Below are 25,956 nucleotides of genomic sequence, written 5' to 3'. Positions count from 1 at the left end.
TCACTACCTTTTCTCTCCTGCCCCAACTCCCTGATCATAATTCCTCATTCAGGAAGGTTAAACAATCTTTCTCACCTCCATCTATTGGAACATAAAATTAAAACTAGCAATATTACCTAAAAATGTTCCTATAGAGCTTTGTTGTAAATTTTAATTTAAAATGTGAAATCAACTGCATATGTTTACCCTTTCACATTTAAGGCTAAACAGTGCTTAGTACAATGCTCTGCACACAGTAAGCGCTCAATAAATACGATTGAATAAATGAATGAATGAACAGTGCCATCTGAACTCTCTAGATCTACTGCACCATGGACCGTACATATTCTGCAAAAAGGCATTTTCTAAGGCAAACCATGAAAATGTCTACAATTTTGAGGAACACAGTTTTCTTCTCAGTATTTTCTTCAGTGCACCTTTCATCTCACTGCTTCTCAAACTGTAGATGAGAGGGTTTAGCAGGGGGGTGAGCAGAGAATATGCCAGAGAGAGTAATTCCTTGCTCTCTGCAGTATAACTGGCCTTCGGTTGCAGGTAGGTGAGATTAGCTGGGCCGTAGAACAAGGTCACAGAAGTCAGATGAGAAGCGCAGGTTGAGAAGGCTTTTTGTCTCCCTGCTGTCGAAGACATTTTCAGAATAGTGTAGAGGATGCGAATGTAGGACAGAAGTATCATCAGGAAAGGAAGCATAACCACTGAAACGGTGCCTATATAGGAATAGATTTCAAAGAGAAAGGTGTCTCCACACACGAGCTCCAGTACCGGGGGAGTTTCACAGAAGAGGTGGTTAACTTTATTGTGGCCACAAAACGGAAAACTAAATACCCAAGGGGTTTGAATAATGGCAATAACTGTCCCGGACATTACAGAACCCGCTGTTAGCTTGGTGACAACTGCTTTACTCATAAAGATGGGGTAATGCAGGGGATTACAGATGGCCACGTAGCGATCATAAGCCATTGCACAAAGGAGAAAGCATTCCGTAACCCCTAGGAATAGAATGAAATACATTTGCACCGCACAGCCAGCAAATGAAATGGTTTTGTGATCCGTTGAAAGAATCACAAGCATTTTGGGGACGATCGTTCCACTGAAGCAAGTTTCTAAGATGGACAAGATCCTCAGAAATAAGTACATAGGAATGTGAAGACTCTGTTCCAGGGTGATGATGAAGACAATGACCATGTTTCCTACCAAGATAATTAAATAAATGATTAAAAACACCACAAACAGAAGAAACTGCAGTTCGGGAAAGTTGGAAAAACCCAGGAGAATGAAGTCAGTCACAGCGCTCTGATTTCCCCTCATCATTTCAAGCATGAAAACAGGAAAGCAAATGGCATGTTCATGCTCTTCAGCATGAGTTTAACCTATTCTGAAATCTGGCTTCTGCAATGACTTAACATCTTTTTCAACTTTAATTCCCAGCCACCCGTAAGAGATCAGAAATCAGCATTCCCATCTCTTCTGGGATCTCCATTTGGCATTTGTTACATTCGCTGTGCAAATAACCATGAGGATTTGCAAATCACCAGTATGGTAAATATCTCACAAAGCTGAAAAATGGATGATGGTTATTCCTAGACCAAAAGGAGAGAAGCAGATTTGCCATTAGGTGGAGAGTTTTCTTTTACAGTCACAGATAACATGGGATTCTGTATCCCTAAGCATAAAAAGGCTTTGCTGTTCATGTTTAAATCATTCAATCAATCCATCATATTTATTAAGCACTTACTGCATGCTTGGAAGAGCATTTGGAGCGCTTGGGAGAATACAATATGACAATGTAACTGAAGCAACCCCTGTCCACAATGAGCGTACAGTCAAGAGAGGGAGAAATGTCAGAAATGAGATTCGAATGCCCACCTCTCCAGAGATCAGAAGCCCCAACAAGGGGAAGTGACAACTTGAGTCTGTCTTCTAGGACCACTGGGCCAGGGCTCTTGCTCTTGCTCTTCCTCTAGGAATACAGGCACATAGATAGTTTCTGTTGACATGATTTCCTTCTGGCAGGTATTCTATATGATCAGGTTTGGTTTCAGATGTTAGACCACTCTGAAGAGAGGAATAACTCCACCTTCTCTAGGATCACATGACAGCCAGTGATGACATGCAATGTGACTTATTGTTGTCATTTGGAACAATGTACAGTAGTCCTTCCTAACCTATTTTTCACCCACCTGAATATATCCAACTGACCAATCAATCCATAATACTTTCCCAAGCTTATAGTACAGAGTAAGCACTCAATAAACATGATTGATTGATAATATCCATTGAGCTATTTCTCTGTGTAGCGCACTACGCAAAATACTTGAGAGAGGACATTAGAGTTAGGAGACATGATCCCTGCCCTCAAGGAGTTTACAATACAGTGGGAGAGACATATTTTAAAATAAACGACAGATAAGGGGAAAGTATAAAGTAGGAAGATATGAAACTCAAATTCTGAAACTGCTATCTCTAGAGATATATCACTAATTCAAAAATCGAAATAGCAATTCCTCAAAAGTTCTGAAGAGAAAATCGATGATGATAAAAATCTCCAGAGTTTTGAGAGATCACTATACCTCAAAAGAAACTATCACCCCCGTGATGATGTACCTTGAGTATTAACATCTCTTACAGTCTGAAACCTGTCCTGTATAAATAAATGTGTGCCTAAGTGTGTGTGTGTGTGTGTGTGTGTGTGTGTGTGTGTGTGTGTGTGTGTGTGTGTGTGTTTTCCTTGGGGAAGTCTCTGCAGTGCTCTATGGAATTCTCCTTTATTGGCCTTAATCAAGAATGTGGGTTTAAGAGCTCCAGAATAGCTCATACTTGGGGATTGTGGGATTCATTTTCATACCTTTATTTTCCTGCCATTCTCCCTGCCCTTTTGTCATTTATGACTCTTCTGATTTGTACCTCCCACATGCAATTCCTCTTCAAATCCTGTTTGTTTTTCCTCCACAGTTTTCCAGATCCATCCCTTCCTCTCATCATTCCTCACTCTCTTATGCCCTCCATCTGCATCCATATCTCCCCTCTTCTCCCCTCTTTATCTTTCTGTTTGAAGTGACTCAATAGTAGTATTTATTAAGCACTTACTATTCGCAAAGCCCTGAACTAAGGAATAAGAAAAAATACATAGAGGCATTAGACATGGTCCATTAATTTTTGTCTTGTCTTATGCCTGTGAGTCGGCTCTGACCCATAGTGATCCCATGGACATATCTCTCCCAGAACGCCCCATCTCCATCTGGAATCATTCTGGAAGTGGATCCATAAAGTATTCTTTGTGAAAATACAGAAGTGGTTTACCACTGCCTCCTTCCCACGCAGCCAACTTAAGTCTCTCCCTTTGACTACCTCCCATGCAGCTGCTGCCCAGCATAGTTGAGTTTTGACTTGTAGCAGATTGTCTTCCACTTTCTAGCCATGGTCCAAGATAGGAATGAAATGGATATGTTTCTCCTTGACTCTCTCTCCCTTAGTAGAGACTGGTAGAGTTCTGGAAACTCTCCAGGTGTGATCCTGAGAGAAGGGTCCATTAATACAGCAATATAAATAAATATATTATGGATATGTTAATAAGTGCTGTGGGACTGTTGGGGTTGGTATATGGTGAAAATTCCAGTGCAAGGGTGATGTGGAAGGGAATGGAAGAAGAGGAATTGAGGACCTAGTTCAGGAAGGCCTCATGGAGATTTTGCATTCAGTAAGGCTTTGAAAGTAAGAGAATGATCATTTGTTGGACACAAAGATCGAGAGAGTCCAGGCCAGGGATAGGATGTGGGAGAGAAGTTGGCAGTGTGGTAGATGAGAATAGTCTCCAGTTGTGGCAATGGGAACTGTGTGATTATTTACTTATTTATTATGCTAATACCTGTCTTCCCCTCTAGACAGTAAGCTCCTTGTGAGCAATTAATGTGCTTACCAACTCTGTTTTTTGTACTCTCCCAAGCGCTTAGTACTTAGTACTTAGTGCTTAGTGCTGCATGGAGTAAGTGCTCAATATATACCATCAATTTATTGATTGCTGGTTGCCCTTATTGAAACATCTCAATGTTTAGGGATGCACCAACATTTACCCTTTCCAGCCCTGATTTTCTCTTTATAGCCCATTATACATTATTCATCCATTCATTTATACAACCCCATCTTGAACCTGCTAATATTTTCTACCTGTACAACTTTCTGAAGCAATAGGTTCTGAATCTTCATCATTAAGTATGTGTAGAAGAGCTAAGCCCTCAGAGCTGGCTAACCTAAAGCATATTTTCAAAATATGCCTCGTTATATACTTTGCACTTCTATCATAATAATTCCAGTTAGCAAAGAGTGAAGACCTGAAGTTTATATAGCACTTGATTAAAAGTCAGGAGACAAGGGACTATCAACCAATCAATCAATCATATTTATTGAGTGCTTACTGTGTGCCGAGCAGAGTACAATGTAACAGAGTTTATAGAAGAATTCCCTGCCCACAGCCTGGTGTAGTGGATAGAGCATAGGCCTGGGAATCAGAAGGTCATGGGTTCTAATGCCCGGTCCACCACCTGTCTGCTTTATGACCATGGGCAAATCACTTTACTTCTCTGTGCCTCAGTTACCTCATCTGTATAATGAGGATGAAGACTGTGAGCCCCATGTGGGACAGCGACTGTGCCAAAGCCAATTTGCTTTTATCCCTCCCAGTGCTTAGTACAGTGCATTGGCAAATAGTAAGTGCTTAACAAAATGCCATTATTATTATTATTATTATTCTCTTTCTAAATGAGCTTAGTAGAATGACAAACTTCCTGGGTTTCATTTTGCCTATGTAATCAGAGGGAAAAAACTCCCCAGCCAATTGGCATAATTGTCATTTCTAAGTAATGATCTATGTCAAGAGCATTATGTTCTTATGAAGGAAAGTAGCAAGTCCCAGTGGATAAAGCATGGGCATGGAAACCAGCTCTGCCACTTGCTCACTTTGTGACCTTGGGTAAATCACTTAATTTCTCTGTGCCTCAATTTCCTCAACTGCAAAATGGAGATTCAAAACATGTTTTTCTTCCTACTAAGACTGTTTTCCTCAGGTGGGCCAGAGACTGTATCCATTCTGATTAACTCCAGCACTTAGAACAGTGCTTGACATATAGTAAGCACTTAACTAATACCAAAAAAAAAAACCAGAATCTCAGGTAAATAATCCAAATGGACAACTTTCGTTTCACATACTTTTAATTTTCAAAACAATTAAGCATACTGAGTTCCTTAAGAAGTTGAGAAAATAAAATATTTTTCATATACTACTATTATCGATACATCTCAAAGTGACGAAAATAGCCTCACAAATAATATAAAAACAGAATGCCTTGGATGACCCTTTTAGGCTAGACCACCTGGCTCTCCTGTCCCTCTAATTCCTCCTCCTTAACTTTGGAGGGGATTTGGCTCAATTTTACAAATACATCATCATACATTCCCTCACATGAAAGCTGCAGTGGGAATTGGCTTTATGTGGAAATCCCAATTGAATGGTAATAGTTCCTTACTTTACACTACAATTTCTATCAGAAAAAGCTGAGTACATCAAACTGTTACTAGGAAAAAGCAGATTAAAACATAGACCTGAAAATCATGAAAACCTTCGAAAACAAATGCTGTCTGAAGCAGCGTGGCTTAGTGGAAAGAGCCCAGGCTTGGGAGTCAGATATCATGGGTTCTAATCCCAGCTCTGCCGCTTGTCAGCTGTGTGACCTTGGGCAAGTCACTTAACTTCTCTATCCCTCAGTTACCTCATTTGTAAAATGAGGATGAAGACTGTGAGCCCTATGTGGGACAACCTGATTACCCTGTATCTATCTGAACACTTAGAACGGTGCTTGGCACATAGTAAGCGCTTAACAAATGCTATTATTATTATTATTATTATTATTATTATTGTTATTATTATTATTTTCTTTTTCAAGCCATTTCCCAGGCATTATACTTGACAACCTTTGGAATGAGAAACATTATTTTTTTTATTTTCAAGGCATAGCTTAATAATATGTCTTTCCAGTAGTAATTTTTGGAAGAAAAAGAAATAAACTTCTCTCCTTTCACTGCTTCCCTTTTCCCTCTTGTCTATTTTCCCAATAAAGCAAGGTTTGGGATGGAAGCATCCTTGTGTGGTCCCTGAGCAACTTTCCAACCACTGCAAAATGCGTGCAGGTCTATAATTATTAATATCATTATTCTCACATACTAATGATAATATTTATAATAACTGTGGTATTTGTTAAGTGCTTACTATATGCCAAGTAGATGCAAGATATCCTGGGTAGATACATTCAACTGCATTTCATTCAATCATATTTATTGAGTACTTACTGTGTGATGTACTAAGCACTTGGAGAGTATAATTTGGCAAGAGGTCCCGCATTGGGATCAAAGTCTAAGTAGGAGGGAGAACAGATAGTTAGTCTCCATTTTGCAAATAAGGGAACTGAGGCACAGGGAAAGTTAAGTGACTTACCCAAGGTCACACAGCAGAGAGGTGGTGTGGTTGGAATTAGAACTCAGGTCCTCTGACACCCAGGCCCAGGCTCTTTCTACTAGGCCCCGTTGCTTCTCAGGACATGTTACTTCCTTGCCCTCCTCATGCACTCCATGTATGTAAAGCCCACTCTGTGCTTCCAAATCTGGTAGGCTTAAAAGTGATAAAAGTGTCCAAACGTAAGTGCCAGAATTATGAGTAAACTTAGTATGAAGCATGCAATCACATCATGTCCATGTTATTGCTCATGTGATCTGCATTCTGCTGAGACTCGTACATCATCATCATAATAACAATAGTAATAATTATGGAATTTGTTAAGTGCTTACTATTTGCTGAGCACTGTTCTAATCGCTGGGGTAGACACAGGGTAATCAGGTTGTCCCACGTGGGGCTCACATCCTTAATCCCCATTCTACAGATGAGGTAACTGAGGCACAGAGAATTTAAGAGGCTCACTCAAGGTAACACGGCAAACAAGTGGCAGAGCTGGAATTAGAACTCACGTCCTCTGACTCCCAAGACTGTGCACTTTCCACTGAGCCACACTGCTTCTCATCAAATCACAGTCTCCAATCCAAATGAAGATAGCAGAGTTCACAGTAAATACAAATCATCAAGTCTCCACTGCAGTGATGTTGCACTGTGATTGAAAAATTTTGTTCTCAGATTCATAACAGCCCAGAATCAAATTGGGAATATGAAGACTATATTTTAGCCATAACTATATAAGAGCATCAAAAGAAGGTAAAGTGAGCAGGGGGGTAAAATTTGACAGATGAACATTTCAAAACAGATGTTTACTGTCAGTTTGAAATGTGAACTAAGAAGAAGAAAGAGCAAGAAGAAATAGCATTAACATTTATTCACGAAAGAGATGATGAATTAACTTAGATTGTTTTCATAAAGATATAATAAGAATAGTATGCTTACTATAAGATGATTACCTTCTCTGTTCTTCAGTACGTGGAAAAATATTTATGATTACATTGCAATAAACACCTTTACCTCCTAGCCAAAAAAGAGTAGCCAGTGCTTTCACTACTGCAAAGGGCTTTTGATTCCATTATATTAACTGTCCTCAGTTACTGCTGAGACTAAATCCCTTGAGTATCTTCTGATACAATGCAAGGGAATATAGCAACAATAACATCAACTGTTGCCTAAATTATGCTCTTATGCAGCCAGATTACTAAATATATTGACCCCAATATATTTTCCCAAATTTTCCATTCTTTTATTTAAATGTTAACACCAAGCCAAGATTTATCCATGCCCCACCAAATCTAATAAACACTAATCATGACGGTTGCGATGTCATCCCAAATATAAGGAACATAAACATTCTTTACAGATATCTTTTAATGGAATGTAAGCCCACTTCCATCATCCTCTTTCACCCATTAGCTTCAGTTGGAATAACTGACTATATAAAATGTAAGTAAAGGAAGTAAGAATATATGCATAACATTTTGGTTTTAAATATACTCATTGCAGTACCATTAAGAGTTGATAATAAATTATGAATAAAGACAAATATTTATTAGTAAGGATAAATTATGCATGAAACAGGAAAGCAGCATTAAAATATCCATCAAGACATCCTGTGCTCAGTTTTATATTAGGTGTTAGGACCTTGCTGAATTTAGGACATTTTCTAGGCTGCCCAGTAAAAGGTCAGATTTGTTCATCCAATGGGATATCAGAAATTTTGTTCTCCTATAACCCACTTGGAGAAATTATTAGCACACTTCACACCATAAACCACATGACAGCATGGTTCAGTGGAAAGAGTCCAGGCTTGGGAGTCAGAGGTCATGGGTTCTAATCATGGCTCTGCCACATGTCTGCTGTGTGACCTTGGGCAAGTCACTTCACTTCTATGAACCTCAGTTCCCTCATCTGTAAAATGGGGATTAAGACTGTAAGCCCCACGGAGGGCAACCTGATTACCTTGTATCTACCCCAGGGGTTTAGAACAGTGCTTAAGAAATATCACCATTTTTATTATTATTATTATTATTATTATAATCCCAGAATCAATATAATGATAAATATTTAATTTCTACACACTAAATCTCGCCAGTACATCCTATATAATACAGCACAGATTCAACCTATAATTTCCACCCAAATAACCACCACCTTGGTTCAAGATCTTGTCATCTCTGGTTAGATTACTCTATCAGCCTCTTCGATGACCTACCTTCTTTCAGATTCTTCCCACTTCAGGCTAAAATTCACTCCATAGCCCGCATCAACTCCTAAAATGCAATTCTACTCACAGCTCTCTCCACTTGAAAAATTAACAATGTCTACCCATTTCCTTCTGGATAATGTAAATCTCTAGATGACTGGCTCTAAGGCTTAGCTTGAGATCTCTTAGACGGTGAGCCCACTGTTGGGTAGGGACTGTCTCTATATGTTGCCAACTCGTACTTCCCAAGCGCTTAGTACAGTGCTCTGCACACAGCAAGTGCTCAATAAATACGATTGATTGATTGATTGATTGATTGGTCTCCCTTTGTACTTACCTACCCTCACCACACACTAGGCCTTAGCCCCTGCAATCAATGCTAGGCCCAAGTCAGTTAGTCAGCCATTTGATTGTGTTTATTGTGCAATTACTGTGTGCAGAGCACTGTACTAAGCACTTGTGCAGACACAATCCCTGCCCACAATGAACTACAGTCTAGAGGGGGGACTATACTTACATACTATATCACACTTACATATACTATAGTTATAGAATAGGTACATATAGTATTTAGAATATATATATATGTATTCTTTCCATTTAGTCTTACTAAACTGTGATTTGGGTCAATAACTGAAAATATTAACCTTTCTAGGTCAAATTTAAAACACAATTTAATATCCTATATTTGCAATGAAAAATTGAATCCCTTGAGATAAATAAAATTAAATCATTACTTGACCAACTATCTCCAGTAGAATAATAAGGATAATGTGGCATAAAATAGTTCAATATGTAAATAGGGTAATTTGTCAATATTCAACATGATTTTGCTAAGGAGTCGTTGTTATTGTCTTATGCTGTCCAGTCATGTCCAACCCATAGAGACAGAATAGAGCATCTCTCCCAGAACACCTCACTTCCATCTGCAGTTGTTCTGGAAATGTATCCAGAGAGTTTTCTTGTAAAAATACGGAAGTGGTTTACCATTGCCTCCTTCCACACAGTAAACGAGTCTCTGCCTTCGACTCTTTCCCATGCTGCCTGGTTACCCATGCACAGGTGAGTTTCGACTTGTAGCAGATTGCTTTCCACGCACTAGCCACTGTCCAAGCTAGGAATGGACTGGATATGCCTCTGCTTGACTATCCCCCCTGTAGTCGGGACTGGTAGAGTACTGGAAACTCTCCAGATAAGACCCTGAGAGGGGTGCCAAGGAGTAAGTGTTCAATAAATACCATTGATTGATTGATTTGCAAGGGTATTTATATTACTAGCATAAATGAATATTATATGGAATTTATAAAAAAGAGATGAATTAGAGCAATATTACTCAAAAAGAATAAAGCCTCCCAAAACGAATTTTCTGCATATTGTCATAAAACAGACTTGAGAGTATTTCCATGGGCTAAGACTCATACAATTACAAAATGATTTTATACTTCATAAGAGAATATTCATTCATTCATTCTTTCAATTGTAATTTATTGAGTGCTTACTGTGTGCAGAGCACTGTAGTATTGTCTTGGGCAGTACAAATCGGGCAACATATAGAGACTGTCTCTACCCAGAAAACGGACTCACAGTCTAGAAGAGGACAGACAGACAACAAAACAAAACAAGGTAGAAAGGGTGCAATACCATCAGAATAGAATAATAGAAGTATAGGTATATACACATCATTAATAAAATAAAGTAATGAATATGTACAAATATACAAGTGCTGGGGAGCAGGGGAAGGGCAGAGGGAAGGAGTGGATGTGAAGAGGAGGGGAATGAGGGGACAATTAGTATCTAGAACAGTCAGCTTTTATGCAATGTGAGAGAGTGGATGCAAGGAGTTAGAGTGGCTCAATACAAATCTAAAGGACTTGTTAATTCAAACAAGATTTGCCTTCTTCTGCGTGTACTGAGTCAATCATGGGAATACTAACTAATCTGGTAATTATTCACAAATAACACCTAGACTAAACCTGTGATTTGCTCCAAGAAGCTCTCCAGGAATTTTTTAAAATTGATAACTCATTTCCATTCTTCTGATTTTCTGTCAATTTTGTTTCCATAGAAACATTATTCATTGCTCAGATACAGGTATTTACATTGGATAGATGTAGTGGATGAACACATTTATTAATAATAATAGTTACTATTATTATTATTATTATGCTATTTGTTAAGCACTTCCCTATGTGGCAAGGACTGTTATTAGCAGAGTGCTAAATATAAGGTAGTCACGATGGACACAGTCCCTGCTAAATACAAGGGTAGTCAGGGATGGACACAGTCCCTGTGCCACATAGGACCCACTATAAATCCCCATTTATAAATATGAGGTAACTGGGGCCCAGAGAAGTGAAGTGCCTTTGCTCAAGGTCACACAGTAGACATATGGTGGAACCAAGATTAGAACCCAGTGATATTCTGACTCCTTGGCCCATGCTATATCCACCAAGGTCATTTTGCTAGATCATATTAAGAAACATTTCCCAGCATCTGACTAGGTTAAATTGGAAACAGGGAATACTAGTGCTGAAAAGTCATTTTTTTTTCAATACTCTGCATTGGTGAAACCTGTGCAGTATTTTGTCCTGGTCGCTGATCTTTAAATAGGGACATGGAGAAGCTGGAGAGGATCCGGAAAAAATGATAAAAACTAGGAAGGACAGAGCAAGTAAAGCTTTAAAGAAGTAGCATGGCTTACGTGCAAGCACACAGTCCTGGTATTCAGAGGACCTGGGTTCTATGTGGCTCTGCCACTTGTTTACTGTATGACCTTGGGCTAGTCACTTAACTGCTCTGTGCCTTAGCCACCTCATCTATAAAATGGGAATTAAGACTGTGAGCCCTATGTGGGACCTGGACTTGTGTCCAAATTTATTAGCTTGCATTTACTCCAGAGGCTTAATAGAGTGACTGGCACATAGTAAGAAATTAGCAAATATCAATAAAATAAAAAAAATACATTGGAATTCTTTATCCTAAAGGGAAAAAGGTTTAAAGGTTAATTTACGTATTTATTTATGTCATGAAAGGCTGTTATGATGAACATGATAGTGACTACTTCTCCATGATCATAGAGTAATGAAGAAATGGAAATAGACTTCAATTAACCTAAGAGAGTGCTCAGGCAGATAGAAAAGGATTTCCTGATGGCAAGGTATGGTTTTACAATAGCCAGATATTGTGTGAGGTTGAGGGACATCCACCTTAAAATATTTTTAAATAAACATGGGTAACCATTGGTCAAATGATTTAGACCTTTTTCACTCTAATCATTTTGTTGAAAGTACACTCGGTCACAATCCCCATCTCACAGTATGATTGAAAAGGGGAAGCCGACTAAAACTAATAGATGGAATTGCAAACCCAAAATCAGTGGAACAGAGAAAGCTCCATCTAAAAACTAATGACTCATTCATTCCTCCTTGTATTCCAACCCAAGTGAGGACATGATGCAATAAGTATTGCTTATTTGCTGGTGCTTGGATGTTTTTCCTCAACCTCATTGTTTGTAATCTTCTTCGATGATGACTGAATCTTTTGTAGGGAATGATGGATGAGCAGCAGTCTGAGACTCCAAAGGGATGTTTACTATAGTGTTCATAGTCTCTAGCGCTTAGTAACAGTACTCTGACATAGTAAAGTGCTTAATAAATGTCATCAGTTATTGTTAGGTATTGTGCAGTGCTAGTCACATTATCTTCTTCCTGCCCGGTTGTTTTCCCACTGAGGCACAGAGTGCAGTGAACACGAAAGTGGTCCTAGGTGCTGCACATTGTGAAATGCATTTCAAATCCCTGTCTCCCTCTCTAGACTGTCAGCTAGTTGTAGGGCAAGAAATGTATCTACCAAAACTCTGTAGAATTGTACTCTCCCAAGTGCTGTAGCAGGGCAGCTTAGTGATAAGAGCACAGGCCTGGGTGTCAGAAAGACTTGATTTCTAATCCTGGCTCTGCCACTCATCTGCACTGTGACCTAGGACAAGTCAATTAACATCTCTCTGCCACAGTTACCTCATCTGTAAAATGGGGATTAAGACTGTTGAACCCCATGTGGGAAATGGACCATGTCCTAACTGAAGATCTTGTATCTACCACAGAGCTTAAAACAGTTGCTTGAAACATATTAAGCACTTAACAAATGCATCAGTTTTAGTGAATGCTCAATAAATGATGGAGTTAATTGTTTTGAGTGAAGGGCCCATCTAGTGTTGAAGAGGGAGTCTAAATGAGGGGTGGAAGGAGGTGGATTTGGGGTAGCTTCTATAAATGAGGGCCATATAGTAGTTTGAGAGACCATTCTGCAATTCCTAGTCTCCAGTAAATTTCAATACTCATTTTTTCTTTGTTTTCTTCCATATTTCCAGGTCCAGGATCTGAACAGTTTCAGTGAAAAATTGACATTATAGAAATCAGTTTGGTACAAAAACGGAGAGCACTTAAATTTACTAGAATGTGTTTTGGATGCTGAATATAAATTATAATGTACAAAATCAATTCAGCCTTCTCATATGCCTATTAATTTTACACCAATAACTCCACGATGCAGAAAGATCACTTCAGCCTTCTCATATGGCTATGGGCTTACACCAATCAGGAGGCAGAGAAGCTTGGAAAAACAATGAAGACATATGGTCTTCATTATTCTTATCATAATATGATTATTAAATACTAAGTTATTATATCATAATAAATAGGTCTTTCATTAGGGATCATCTGTTTAAACAGTTCACTCTAATTAAATAACCATAAAAATTGATTACTGTGCATCCACATAGGCCTTAATACAAAATAAGCACTAAATTCTATTAATATTGTTGTCATTATTATTTTTATTATTATTAAATGATGAATCAGTAATCAGGGTCAGAAATAATTTAAAGTAGTTGATGGTATGATGGTATTTATTGTAGTGTTTATTGTGTAAAGAGCACCGTGCTCAGCACCTGGGCAGAGTATACTACATTAAACTAGACACAATGCTGGCCTCAATTTATTTGGATATATTCATTCATTCATTCAATCGTATTGATTGAGTGCTTACTGTGGTGCACAGCCTGTCAGTACTACTTTCAGTTTGCTCAAAGGATTAACTTTTTCACCTCTATGTCTATCAGCATCACTGAAGCAAAATTCAGGGACAATATTCAACTGTGACATCACTGGAGGTCCTTGTATGTTGCTTGCTAGATAAAGGATGCTCTTTAGGTAAGTGCATTTAGAAGCACTGTGGCTTTCCTCTGAAAAAAAAAATGACTAATCGTCTGCATGCATCTTTAGGGATGTCTTCCAAAGGCACAGTTGTTATTCAAATGAATGTGTGACAACGGTTTGGGTGGAACAAAAGATCTAAACTTGGTAAACAGAATTGTGTATCTATTAACTCTCAAAGCAACAATAGGACGGGTAGGCTTGAAGCTTGAAGATGGTACATGTTAGCTCACTTCTGGGCAGGGAACATGTCTTCCAGTGCTGCTTTATTGTACTCCCACAAATGGTTAGTACAGTAATGTGTACTCAATGAGGTGCTCAATAAATACCACTGATTGATTAAAACTAAACACAAAGAGAACTGACTCATTTGCAGTTCCTAAGTACATGGGATTCCTTCCTAGAGGAAGTTGTGAAATCTGAAATGTGATATGAAAGGGAGAAAATTAGAAATGTAAAGGGAAGAGTAAGGGGAAATTAGGAGTACACACTTAAGGAATAGAGTGGATACCATGGAGGAACAGACACTGGAGTGGTTTCTCAAGCTTCTTACTTCCCTGTTGAAGACAATACTCTTGACTGGGGATGGAGAAGATAACTCCCCAGCAAAGGGAGGAAGGGGGGAGAAGACTAACAGTAGGCACTGAGTATGGGAAAAAAAACTGTCTTCACCCTTATCCTAGCTTTCCATATAAGACCAGGACTACAAAATAAAAGCTGAGCCCACACTATCAGCCCATATGTAACTTGAGGCTACAACCAACGTGTAGCTTGTATCTACCCCAGCACTTAGTATGGTGCCTGGAATATAGCAAGTGCTTAACAAATGCCATTAAAAAAACACAACAGGCAGCATGGCCTAGTGGGAAAGAGCACCTGCCTGGGAGTCAGAAGGGCTTGGGGTTCTAATGCCAGTTTCTGCCACCTGGCTGCTGTGTGACTTTGGGACAAGTCACTTCACCTCTCTGTGCTCTCTTACCTCATCTGTAAAATGGGGATTGAGACTGTGAGCCTCAGGTGGGACAGGAGCTTGTGTCTGAAATCCAGTTTGCTTGTATCTACACCGAGCACTTAATACAATGCCTTGCACATGGTAAGTGCTTAACAAATACCACAGTTATTATCAACAACAGTGAAGAGATTCAGATGTTCATCTTGTCCCTGTTTTTGGAGTATTTTCCCCACAAAAGTAGTACATAATATAATGATTTCATATAGATATAAGTCATACTCTATTAATGATGATTTCTAAAATTAGAAGATTTTTGTTGAAATAACCTCAATGCAGAGCGAGTAGGTTAAGATTGCTGCCTCCACCTACAACATTCAGAATGAATAAGGGAGAAAAGAAGTCTGGCCAGGATCCAAATGGGAGCTCTACAGAAATCTTAGAGAATGGGACTCAAAGTGTACAAAATTTATCAGGGAAGAGGAAGAAAGGGAAGAGTAGAAAAGCTGTTTGTATCCTGAGAATGTGCTAACGTATCCCTTTTTATGATTGAATGTCCAAGAAGTCACCACTCTCCCCAAAGTGGCAGAATGCAGAACCATGGGCATTGCTGTACTAACTGAGGATGTGCAAGGTCTTGAGCCAAAATTATGCTGCCTAGGGCCTTCAAAAGAAGTAGATTTAAGGGAAAGGATAGTAGAGCGAGGAGGGGAAAAAGAATTGAGTGACAGGGAAGAAATAATTAGAGGCTGGAAAGCATGTAGAAAAAGTAGGACTAGTAAGAAGAACATGCTGGTCCTCCTTTTCCCCCTGAACCAGACAGCATTGGCCTAGTTGGAAAGAGCACAGGACTGGGAGATCAGAGGACTTGAATTCCTAATTCCCAGCTCTGGCCACTTGTCTGCTATGTATCACTTAACAACTTTGTACTTCAGTTTAACCTCATCTGGAATATGGGAATTAAGACTGTTAGCCTATATGGGACAGGGACTCTTTCCAACCCAATTATCTTGTAACTACTCCAGCACTTAGTACAGTACCTAGGAAATTGTAAATGCTTAACAAATGCCATTTAAAAAAGGAAAATGGCAAAGCAGACCCAGGAGAAAAACCACACAGCCACAATAATTACTATTATTTATTTTTTTATAACGGAACAGTCAAGCACCTGGAGTAGATACAAAATGAGACACACTTCATGTCCCATTTGGGGCTTACAGTAGCAGCATGGCCTAGTGGATAGACCAAGGGCCTGGGAATCAGAAGGTCATGGGTTCTAATCCCAGCCCTGCGTCATGTCTGCTGTGGGCCATGGGCAAATCACTTGACTTCTCTGGACCTCAGTTCCCTCATCTGTAAAATGGGGATTAAGACTGTGAGACCTATGTGGGATGGAGACTGTATCCAACCCAACTACCTTGTAACTACCCCAGTGCTTCAAATAGTGCTGTGCACACAGTAAGCACTTAACAAGTACCATAAGTATCATTATTAAGGAGTGGGAGGAGAACAGTATTGAAATTCCCTTATTCAGTTTCTAGTTCAGGAAACTGAGGACACAGAGTTCACGAGACTTTCCCTGGGTCACATAGAAGGTGAGCACCAGATACCATTTTATTATTTCACTATCAGATTACGCTTGGATTCATTGTCAGCCCATCTTTGAATGGCTGTCCAAGGAACTTGACAAAATAATGGATAGCTTCTTTCAGTGCCTTGGAGTGATGGTTTTGAATCATTTTGGTGAGGTTTTAGGTAGATTCAGAACCTATGAGTATAAGGAATGTAAAATATTCAACACACTACTGTGATTGAGGTGCAGGTAAAGCCTAATTGCTTATCAGTCGCTATTCTGTGGTTAGATCCACAAGTCAGTATCTAAAACTGAATTTGGCAAAAAGGCCACGAGCATGCTGCTTTGTTCATGCCTCTGGAGTAGGTCCCAATGGTGATCAATACTGTTGTTAGCTTCAGGGATCCTGTCTCCAGGGTCCCAAAGTGAACATGAAAACACCTGCTTTTCCAGAAGAGCGGTATTCCAAATCAGAGAAATGACTGAATGCTTTCCTCTCCCCTGCCAGGTACAAACCCATTCAGATTTTTTGTTTTACAGCAATGGGAGTAAATGCGACTTTCCCACGACGAGACAATCCTTTAGTTCTTGTCTCCAGGTCAGATGGAGTGGATCTTTTAACCTGGGACCACTGGGGTTACTTTTCTTTCTTGTGCTTGAACTCACCCTGGCTCCTTCTCTCTGGTAGTGGGAGGTGATAAAGTGGGGTGAGTATGTAGATGACATTGTCTCAGTGGAGAAGCATGAGGTCCTGGTGGATAGAGCAAGGGCTTGGGTAGTCGAACGAACTTGGGTTCTAATCTGGATCCACCATGTGTCAACTTGTGACCTTGGGCAAATCACTTAACTTCTACTTGTGCCTCAGTGCTTCATTTGTAAAATGGAGGTTTACACTGTGAGCCCCACATGGACTGTGTCCAACCTGATTTGCTTCTATTCATTCAAGCATATTAAATGCGCACTTACTGTGTGTAGACCACTGTATTAAGGCTTGGAAAGTGCAATACAGCAATAAAGAGAGAAAATCTCTACCCACAATGGGCTTACAGTCATGGGGGGGGGGAGGGGGAATGGGGAGGGAGACAGACATCAAAACTACTAATATAAATGAATAGAATGTATATATACATATGTGCCGTGGGGCAGGGAGAGGGAGGAAGACCAAAGGGAGTGAGTCAAGGTGATGTTGAAGGGAGGGGGAGCTGAGAAAAGGAGGGCTTAGTCTGGGAAGGCCTCTTGGAGGAGGTGCACCTTCAGTAGGGCTTAGAAGGGGGGAAGAATGATTGTTTGGTGGATTTCAGGATGGAGGGCGTTCCATGCCAGAGGAATGACAAGGACCAGGGTCAGCAGCAAGACAGGTGAAGTCAAAGCACAGTAAAAAGGCTAGCACCAGAGTAGTGGAGTGTGGGGGCTGGGATGTAGAAGGACCGAAGGGAGGTGAGGTAAGAAGGGGCAACGTGATGGAGAGCTTTGAAGCCAATAGTGAGGAGTTTTTGTTTAATACAGAGGTTGATAGGCAACCACTGGTGATCTTTGAGGAGGGGGTGACATATTAACGTTTCTGTAGAAAGATAATCTGGACAGTGGAGGGGGGAGAGGCAGGAGGTTGGGAGGTCAGAAAGGAGGTTGATGCAGTAATCTAGTCAGGATAGGATGAGTGATTGTACTAATATGTTAGTGTTATTTACCCCAGAACTCCTAAACTGGGCACATAGTAAATGCATAATAAATACCATTAAAAAAATCTGATGACTGAAAAGAAAGCCTCCATATTGACGAAGGAGTCAGATGCCATATTTGCTTTGAACTATGTTTTATTCAGTCCACTATTGAACTACAGTGCCACAAAGGCAAATGTTAAAGTGAATTAATGACTGACCAAAAGTAGGTCCTAAATTACAGTGTCACCTCACCCAGCACTTCCAGTAGGCCTGAATGCTTTTATACGGCATTTATTAAGTGCTTACTAAGTGTCAGGCACTGTTATAAAATGCCGGGGTAAAGACAAGTTTATGACGTTGGAAACAGACCCTGACCCCATGGGGCTCACAGTCTAAGTTGGAGGAGGATTTAATCCCCAATGTCCAGTTGAGGTAAGAGAGGCATAGAGACATTAAGTGACTTGCCCAAGGTTGCATATTGTTATATCCATTTTAAATGAGTCTCTGAGAAGCACCTTGTATTCTGTTTACTAATTTACATCATGGTGAAGTTGAAAGTAGAAGGAACTTACTAAAAGTTTAGTCATTAGAGTAAATCCTTAAGAGACTTTTCCCTGTGGGAGCAAGCCCCTGGGAAAATAAACAGGATTAAGGAAAACATATATCTGATGAGATTTCTGAGAAGGCAGGTTTCCTGAAATACTTACCTCCTATCTCTGCTTTAGTTTGCCTGAAACATACTGTAATCTCCCGAATTGTTGGGTTTAATTTCCCTATCTGTTCAGGGAACAAATATCTATTTACTGGGAAAGGATGAAAGAAGATTCTTTCTTGAAACTCCGCTTCCTCTAGCTTTCTTTTCTGTTAGTTTCAGGTGCCTTCAAAACCATCAGTTTCTTTCTTCTACTAAGGTCATCAAAAACCCTGATAATCATATTTTGATTATAAGAAACAGCATGGTGTATTGGATAGAGCAGAGGCCTGGGAGTCAGAAGGTCATGGATTCTAATCGCGGCTCAGCCACTTGTCTGCTATATGACCTTGGGCAAGTCACTTCACTTCTCTGTACCTAATTTCCGCATCTGTAAAATGGGGATTGAGACTGTGAGCCTCACATGGGACAGGGACTCTGTACAACTAGATTTCCTTGTATCCACCCCAATGTTTAGTTAAGTGCCTGGCACATAGTAAGCACTTAACAAATACCATCATTATTATTCTATGCCTCAAAGGCAATAATAATGATAGAGAAGCAGCAGGGCTCAGTGAAAAGAACACGGGCTTTGGAGTCAGAGGTCATGGGTTCAAATCCCAGTTCTGCCAATTGTCAGCTGTGTGATTTTGGGCAAGTCACTTAACTTCTCTGTGTCTCAGTTACCTTATCTGTACAATGGGGATTAAGACTGTGAGCCCCCGTGGGACACCCTGATCACCTTGTAACATCCCCAGCGCTTAGAACAGTGCTTGCTCATGGTAAGTGCTTAATAAATGCCATCATTATTATTAAATCAAATATCACTTTCATGTTCTCTTCCTGGGAAAGGATAAGAAGACCATTTATGACTTGGTTCACCCACTTTCAAGTGCACCAGGAAAATGGAGAAGGAAAATTGCACTATGGTGACTGAATTCATTCTCTTAGTATTCTCGTATCACCCTGAACTGCAGCTCTTCCTCTTAGGTCATTCATTCATTCGTTCAATCGTGTTTATTGAGTGCTTGGGATGTACATGTTGGCAACATATAGAGACGGTCCCTACCCAACAATGGGCTCACAGTCTAGAAGGGGGAGACAGACAACAAAACAAAACATGTGGATAGGTGTCAAGTCATCAGAATAAATAGAAATAAAGCTAGATGCACATCATTAACAAAATAAATAGAATAGCAAATATGTACAAGTAAAATAGAGTAATAAAACTGTACAAACATATATACAGGTGCTGTGGGGAGTTGAAGGAGGTAGGAGGTAGGGCCGGGGGAATGAGGAGGGGGAGAGGAAAAAGGGGGCTCAGTCTGGGAAGGCCTCCTGGATGAGGTGAGCTCTCAGTAGGGCTTTGAAGGGAGAAAGAGAGCTAACTTGGTGGATGTGCGGAGGGAGGGTATTCCAGGCCAGGGGGAGGACATAGGCCGGGGGTCAACAGTGGGACAGGCAAGAGCGAGGTACAGTGAGGAGGTTAGTGGCAGAGGAGCGGAGGGTGAGGGCTGGGCTGTAGAAGGAGAGAAGGGAGGTGAGGTAGGAGGGGGCGAGGTGATGGAAAACCTTGATGCCGAGAGTGAGGAGTGATATTCTTAGTGGTATTCTTAGTTATGTATGGTATCACGGTGGTGTGGAATCTGGGGATAATTGTTCTGATCAGGATCAGCTCCCAACTTCATGCACCCATGTATTTCTTCCTCCATCCTCTGTCCTTTGTGGATCTCTGCTATTCCACCACTGTCGTGCCCAAGATGTTGACCAACATCTTAACACAGGACCACACCATTTCCTACCCAGGATGTTTAGTTTTACTTGCTCTGCACTTGTGTGATCACTGAGGTCATCTTGCTGGCACTGATGGCTTATGATCGGTTTGTGACCATATGTTACCCATTGCTATGTATAGTCACCATGTCCTCAAACCTCTGTATCCAGCTGGTGACTGGGTCATACCTTTGTGGCATGGTGTGTTCCATGATTTACACATGCTTAGCCCTTAGAATGGAATCTTCCTTCCATTCTAAAAACATGAACCACTTTTTCTGTGACCTACTCCCCCATCATTGTCCTGCTCTGAAATAAGACTAAACAAGCTGTTACTGCTCACAGTGGCCACCTTTAATGAGATCAGTGCCATTTTGATCTTTCTTATCTCTTATGGGTTCATCCTCATCACCATCCAGAGAATCCATTCTGCTGAGAGCAGGCATTGAGACTTCTCCACCTGTGCCTCTCACTTCACCACCATTGCTGTCTTCCATAGGACCGTTCTCTTCATCTACTGCCTACACCGTACTGGCAAGACCGTGGACACAGACAAAGTGGCCACTGTGTTCTACTCCGTTGTGATCCCCATGCTGAACTCCCTGATATACAGCCTAAGGAACAAAGATGTGAAACATGCTCTGAGGAAATGGATTGGACCTAATATTATTTCTTAGTCAGTCCATTGTGTCGGTGGTTCCAGATAGCTAACCACCATAGGCCTTATAAAGGATCAACCATCTCAGAAAAGCTTTGGTCTTAGGCATATCAGGCTACACCCAGTTTATCGTTCAAATGCATTTACTGAACACCTCCTGGGTGTAGACCACTCTTCTAAGGGATTGGATGAGTGCTATGGAGGTAAAGGATGCATTCCCCTTTTTATGATATTTCTTAAGAATTTGTCTTGTCTTATTCCATCACCATAGCGACAACACGGGCACATTTCTCCAGAACACCATGCTCTCCATCTGCACTTGTTCTGGTTGTGCATCCATACAGTTTTCTTGGTAAAAATACATAAGTGGTTTACCGTTGCCTCCTTCCGCGCAGTAAAATTGAGTCTACACCCTTGACTCTCTCCCATGTCACTGCTGTCCAGCACGGGTGAGTTTTGCTGCCCAATAAGAGAGGCTATGTTTATTTAGGGATTTGTCATAAATCAATGGTATTTAATAAGAGCTTACTGTGTGCAGAGCATTGCGCTAAGTGGTTGGGAGAGTATAGTACAACACAGTTGGTAGACATGTTCTCTGCCCACAAGGAGCTTAAAGGCTAGAGATGAGCCAAGAGAACAAATTGTTGGTAATAGCAAGGGGTGGACATCATTTCCTCCATCCTGTATCACAGGATCTAGGCAATGACCAAGAAGGATCAGATTATTCTTTAGCAGTTGCTTAGGACTTTCTTTCCTTAAATCCTTCAGTTGATAAACCTAGGGTTCCCAAGAGAATAATAGAGCTCTCCAATGGACATAACTGTGTTTTTACTTGAGGCTTACTTTCCCCAGACCCATTCTAAATTAATTAATCAATCAAGTGTATTTATTGAGCACTTTACTGTGTGCAGGACACTGTACCTAGTGCTTAGGAGAGTACAACACAATAATATAGCAAACCACATTCCCCTGCCCACAATGAGCTCACATAGAGGGGAGTCAGATATTAATACAAAAAATAAATTACAGTTATGTACATAAGGATACAGCAGAATGGCACAGAGGATAAAGCATGGCCTAGGGAGTCAGAAGCGTCATGGGTTCTAATCCCAGCTCTTCAAATTGTCTGCTGCATGGCCTTGAGTGAATCCCTTAACTTCTCTCGTGCCTCAGTTACTCAAATGTAAAATGGGGATTAATACTATGAGGTCTCAGATGGGACAGTCGACCCTGTCCCAACTCAGTTTGCTTGTATCCAAACCAGCGCTTAGTACAATATCTGGAAGATAGTAAACACTTAACAAATAACAAATACATAAGTGCTCTGGGACTGGGAGGTGGATTGTGAATAAAGGGAGTAAGTCCAGGGGTGACACAGAAAGAAGGGAGTGGGAAAAAGAGGGAAAATGAAGGCTTAATAAGCAAAGATCTCTTGGAGGAGACGTGCTTCAATAAGGCTTTGAAGGGGAGAGAGTAATTGTCTCTCGGATATGAAAAGAGGGGGTAATTCAGAGCAGAGGCAGGGATGTGGACAAGAGGTCAGCCAGTCGATATAGAGAAGATATAGGGAACGGTGAATGGGTTAGGCATTGAGAGACGTGTCGAAGTGTGTAGGCTAGATCGTAGTAGAAGAGTAGCGAGCGATGTAAGAGTCACCTTCTGCTAGTCAGGTCAAGGGGAAGATCATGTATCATTTTTTTCTTTCATATCCCACTGTTTCCTTTCCAAGGTCCCACTTCTCTATTTGAAGAGAGTATCTTTTGTGATCCTTGGCACTGTTGTTGTCAACCTTCATAGCTCAAGTGAGGTAGGAGTCACCTTCTGGGATCTACATCTCTGCCCCTGCTCTCTCCCCCTCCCTCCAGGCTCGCATCTCCTCCTGCCTTCAGGACATCTCCATCTGGATGTCCGCCCGCCACCTAAAGCTCAACATGTCGAAGACTCAGCTCCTTGTCTTCCCTCCCAAACCTTGCCCTCTCCCTGACTTTCCCATCTCTGTTGACGGCACTACCATCCTTCCCGTCTCACAAGCCCGCAACCTTGGTGTCATCCTCGACTCCGCTCTCTCATTCACCCCTCACATCCAAGCCGTCACCAAAACCTGCCGGTCTCAGCTCCGCAACATTGCCAAGATCCGCCCTTTCCTCTCCATCCAAACCGCTACCCTGCTCATTCAAGCTCTCATCCTATCCCGTCTGGACTACTGCACCAGCCTTCTCTCTGATTTCCCATCCTCGTGTCTCTCTCCACTTCAATCCATACTTCATGCTGCTGCCCGGATTATCTTTGTCCAGAAACGTTCTGGGCATATTACTCCCCTCCTCAAAAATCTCCAGTGGCTACCAATCAATCTGCGCATCAGGCAGAAACTCCTCACCCTGGGCTTCAAGGCTCTCTATCACCTCGCCCCCTCCTACCTCACCTCCCTTCTCTCCTTCTACTGCCCAGCCCGCACCCTCCGCTCCTCCACCGCTAATCTCCTCACTGTACCTCGTTCTCGCCTGTCCCGCCATCGACCCCCGGCCCACGTCCTCCCCCGGGCCTGGAATGCCCTCCCTCTGCCCCTCCGCCAAGCTAGTTCTCTTCCTCCCTTCAAGGCCCGGCTGAGAGCTCACCTACTCCAGGAGGCCTTCCCAGACTGAGCCCCTTCCTTCCTCTCCCCCTCGTCCCCCTCTCCATCCCCCCATCTTACCCTCTTCCCCATCCACACGACTGTATATATGTATTATGTTTGTACATATTATTACTCCTATTTATTTATTTATTTATTTTTACTTGTACATTTTCTATCCTATTTATTTATTTTTGTTGGGTATGTTTGGTTCTGTTCATCTGTCTCCCCCTTTTAGACTGTGAGCCCACTGTTGGGTAGGGGACTGTACTCTAATATGTTGCAATTGTACTTCCAAGCGCTTAGTACAGTGCTCTGCACATAGTAAGCGCTCATAAATACATTGATTGATGATTGATTGATCTAGTCAAGGGGAAGATCAAGTATCAATCTTTGTCTTTCATATCCCACTGTTTCCTTTCATGATCCCACTTCTCCATTTTGAAGAGACCTATCTTTTGTAATCCTTGGCTCTGTTGTTGTCAACCTTCATAACTCAACCTTCACTATGTTGCCTAGATGTTTGGTGCTGTTTGGGATATGAGGTGAAATCACCCCCTCCTCTTCACCTTTTACCCTAGCACTGCTGAGGCATTCTTTTCAGTGGTGACTCTTGATTGCTCTTTCCATATCTTAATCCACCCCAACAAAAACCTTGTATAAACTAGAGACCTTGAAAACCTAAACACACCAAGAGTGATCTCTCCAAAACCAGACCTGATTAGTTCTACTCTTCACAACTAGAAGTGGGGGAAAAGTGATATCATGGGTCACAGGTTCACGGGAAAATGGGCAAATCTGTTGAGGAACAGCAGTGTTGGTGCTGAGCCACTTCTGGTAAGAAAGTTTGCATTCTTAAGATAATCCCTCTGTCAGATAAGGAAAGGCAGCAGGTTGCATAGTGTCTTAAGGCAGGAGCCCCCCTGAGAAACAGGTGAAATTAACTCCCTAAAATCGACTCATAAACTCACCATGAGGACCAAACATGCACAAAATTGGGCCCCAGAGTTGGTGGTTGCAGAGAGCTGGTGACATCTACGAACTTCATGCCCATTCTGCCTTCCTCTTAATTAGGGTTCTGGAACAGTTACTCCACTTTCCCAGCACTCTGATCTCAGGAACATTGTACATGCTTCGATTCCTAGGGTAGGAGGATACTCTCCTCCCAATTTGACCTATAGTGGGGATGGTACCTTCTCTATCATAAATGGGTAGGAAACTTCAGGGAAGGAATTTCCCTAACACTGGTCCCTTTTGTTCTGCTGGATATAGTGATTTGTGTGTCCACCTGGGAGCCCAGAGGATTTAGTCTCCTTTACTTCTGTTGGATCTTTTCCTGGCCTTGCTTGAATTTCATTGCCCAAAGTTGAGCCAGAAAAGGGAGATAAAGGGATGTTTGGAAACCATTTAGGTCTCAGAGGAAGAATAAATGGTTCTGTTCTGCTCTTACCAATGGGACACAGGTTAGAGTTAGGGGACTCTGAACCTTGAAATAAGAGAATGGGTCCCGAGGATTTGGAACTTTATTATCATCACTCAGCTCAAACTTACTTGAGAATACAGTGTGATTCCATATCCCCAAAGGGAAAAGGTTATTTCCAGAGATACGATGGCCTGGTGGCTCTCCTGGTCCAACTGAATCCCCAAGCCCATAGAACCACAGCCTAAATAGCCCTGCCCAGGCCCATTGACCAAGAGGTCTACTGGACTTGGCCCAGGGCTCTACAGAAAATCAATGATCTACTCTGTTTCCATCACAAACTCAGAAAACTCAATGAAATTGGTTGCAATCATTCAGATCAGGAATTGTCCCTAAACATTTTCAAAATTCGGAACAGGAATTGACCTTAAGTATTTTCAATAATAAGACGATATGTTGTTGCAAGGGAAATCCATATGCCCCTGAATTAACTCTTACCATCCCAAGAACCATTCAAGACGTTCTGTGGAATCTTCCTCTGTACAGTGCTCTGCACACAGAACGTGCACAATAAATACCATTGATGCTGATGCGTTTTTTCTGTCATAAATATTATAATGGAGCAATTCAAAAGAATTTTTGTTAGCCCATTGAAAATATTTTCATATTTGGCTTTTTTATGTCCGACCTGATTACCTTGTATCTATC

General features: G+C 41.2%; 1 protein-coding gene, 1 non-coding gene and 1 pseudogene across 2 annotated transcripts; 1 reads left to right on the top strand and 2 right to left on the bottom strand.

The window, feature by feature from the left end:
* Positions 1-366: 366 nt before the first annotated feature.
* Positions 367-1,311, bottom strand: LOC119924257 (olfactory receptor 10A3-like). Its single transcript, XM_038743195.1, has one exon. The coding sequence runs from the start codon at positions 1,309-1,311 to the stop codon at positions 367-369; it is 945 nt and encodes a 314-aa protein (XP_038599123.1).
* An 8,463-nt stretch (positions 1,312-9,774) lies between these two features.
* On the bottom strand, positions 9,775-9,912 carry LOC119924282. The gene has a single exon (XR_005449089.1). It is a non-coding gene; the product is annotated as a small nucleolar RNA SNORA7 (small nucleolar RNA).
* A 9,779-nt stretch (positions 9,913-19,691) lies between these two features.
* Positions 19,692-21,236, top strand: LOC119924271 (annotated as a pseudogene).
* The last annotated feature ends 4,720 nt before the right edge of the window (positions 21,237-25,956 follow it).

The sequence above is a fragment of the Tachyglossus aculeatus genome, unplaced genomic scaffold, assembly GCF_015852505.1.
Source record: "Tachyglossus aculeatus isolate mTacAcu1 unplaced genomic scaffold, mTacAcu1.pri scaffold_89_arrow_ctg1, whole genome shotgun sequence".
NCBI lineage: Eukaryota > Metazoa > Chordata > Mammalia > Monotremata > Tachyglossidae > Tachyglossus > Tachyglossus aculeatus.
The sequence above is the reverse complement of the archived record's forward strand: the minus strand, read 5'-3'. Positions and strand labels throughout refer to the sequence as shown.

Excerpts from the sequence above, each read along its gene's own strand:
- LOC119924257 (XM_038743195.1), bottom strand. The coding sequence starts at position 1,311 with ATGATGAGGGGAAATCAGAGCGCTGTGACTGACTTCATTCTCCTGGGT.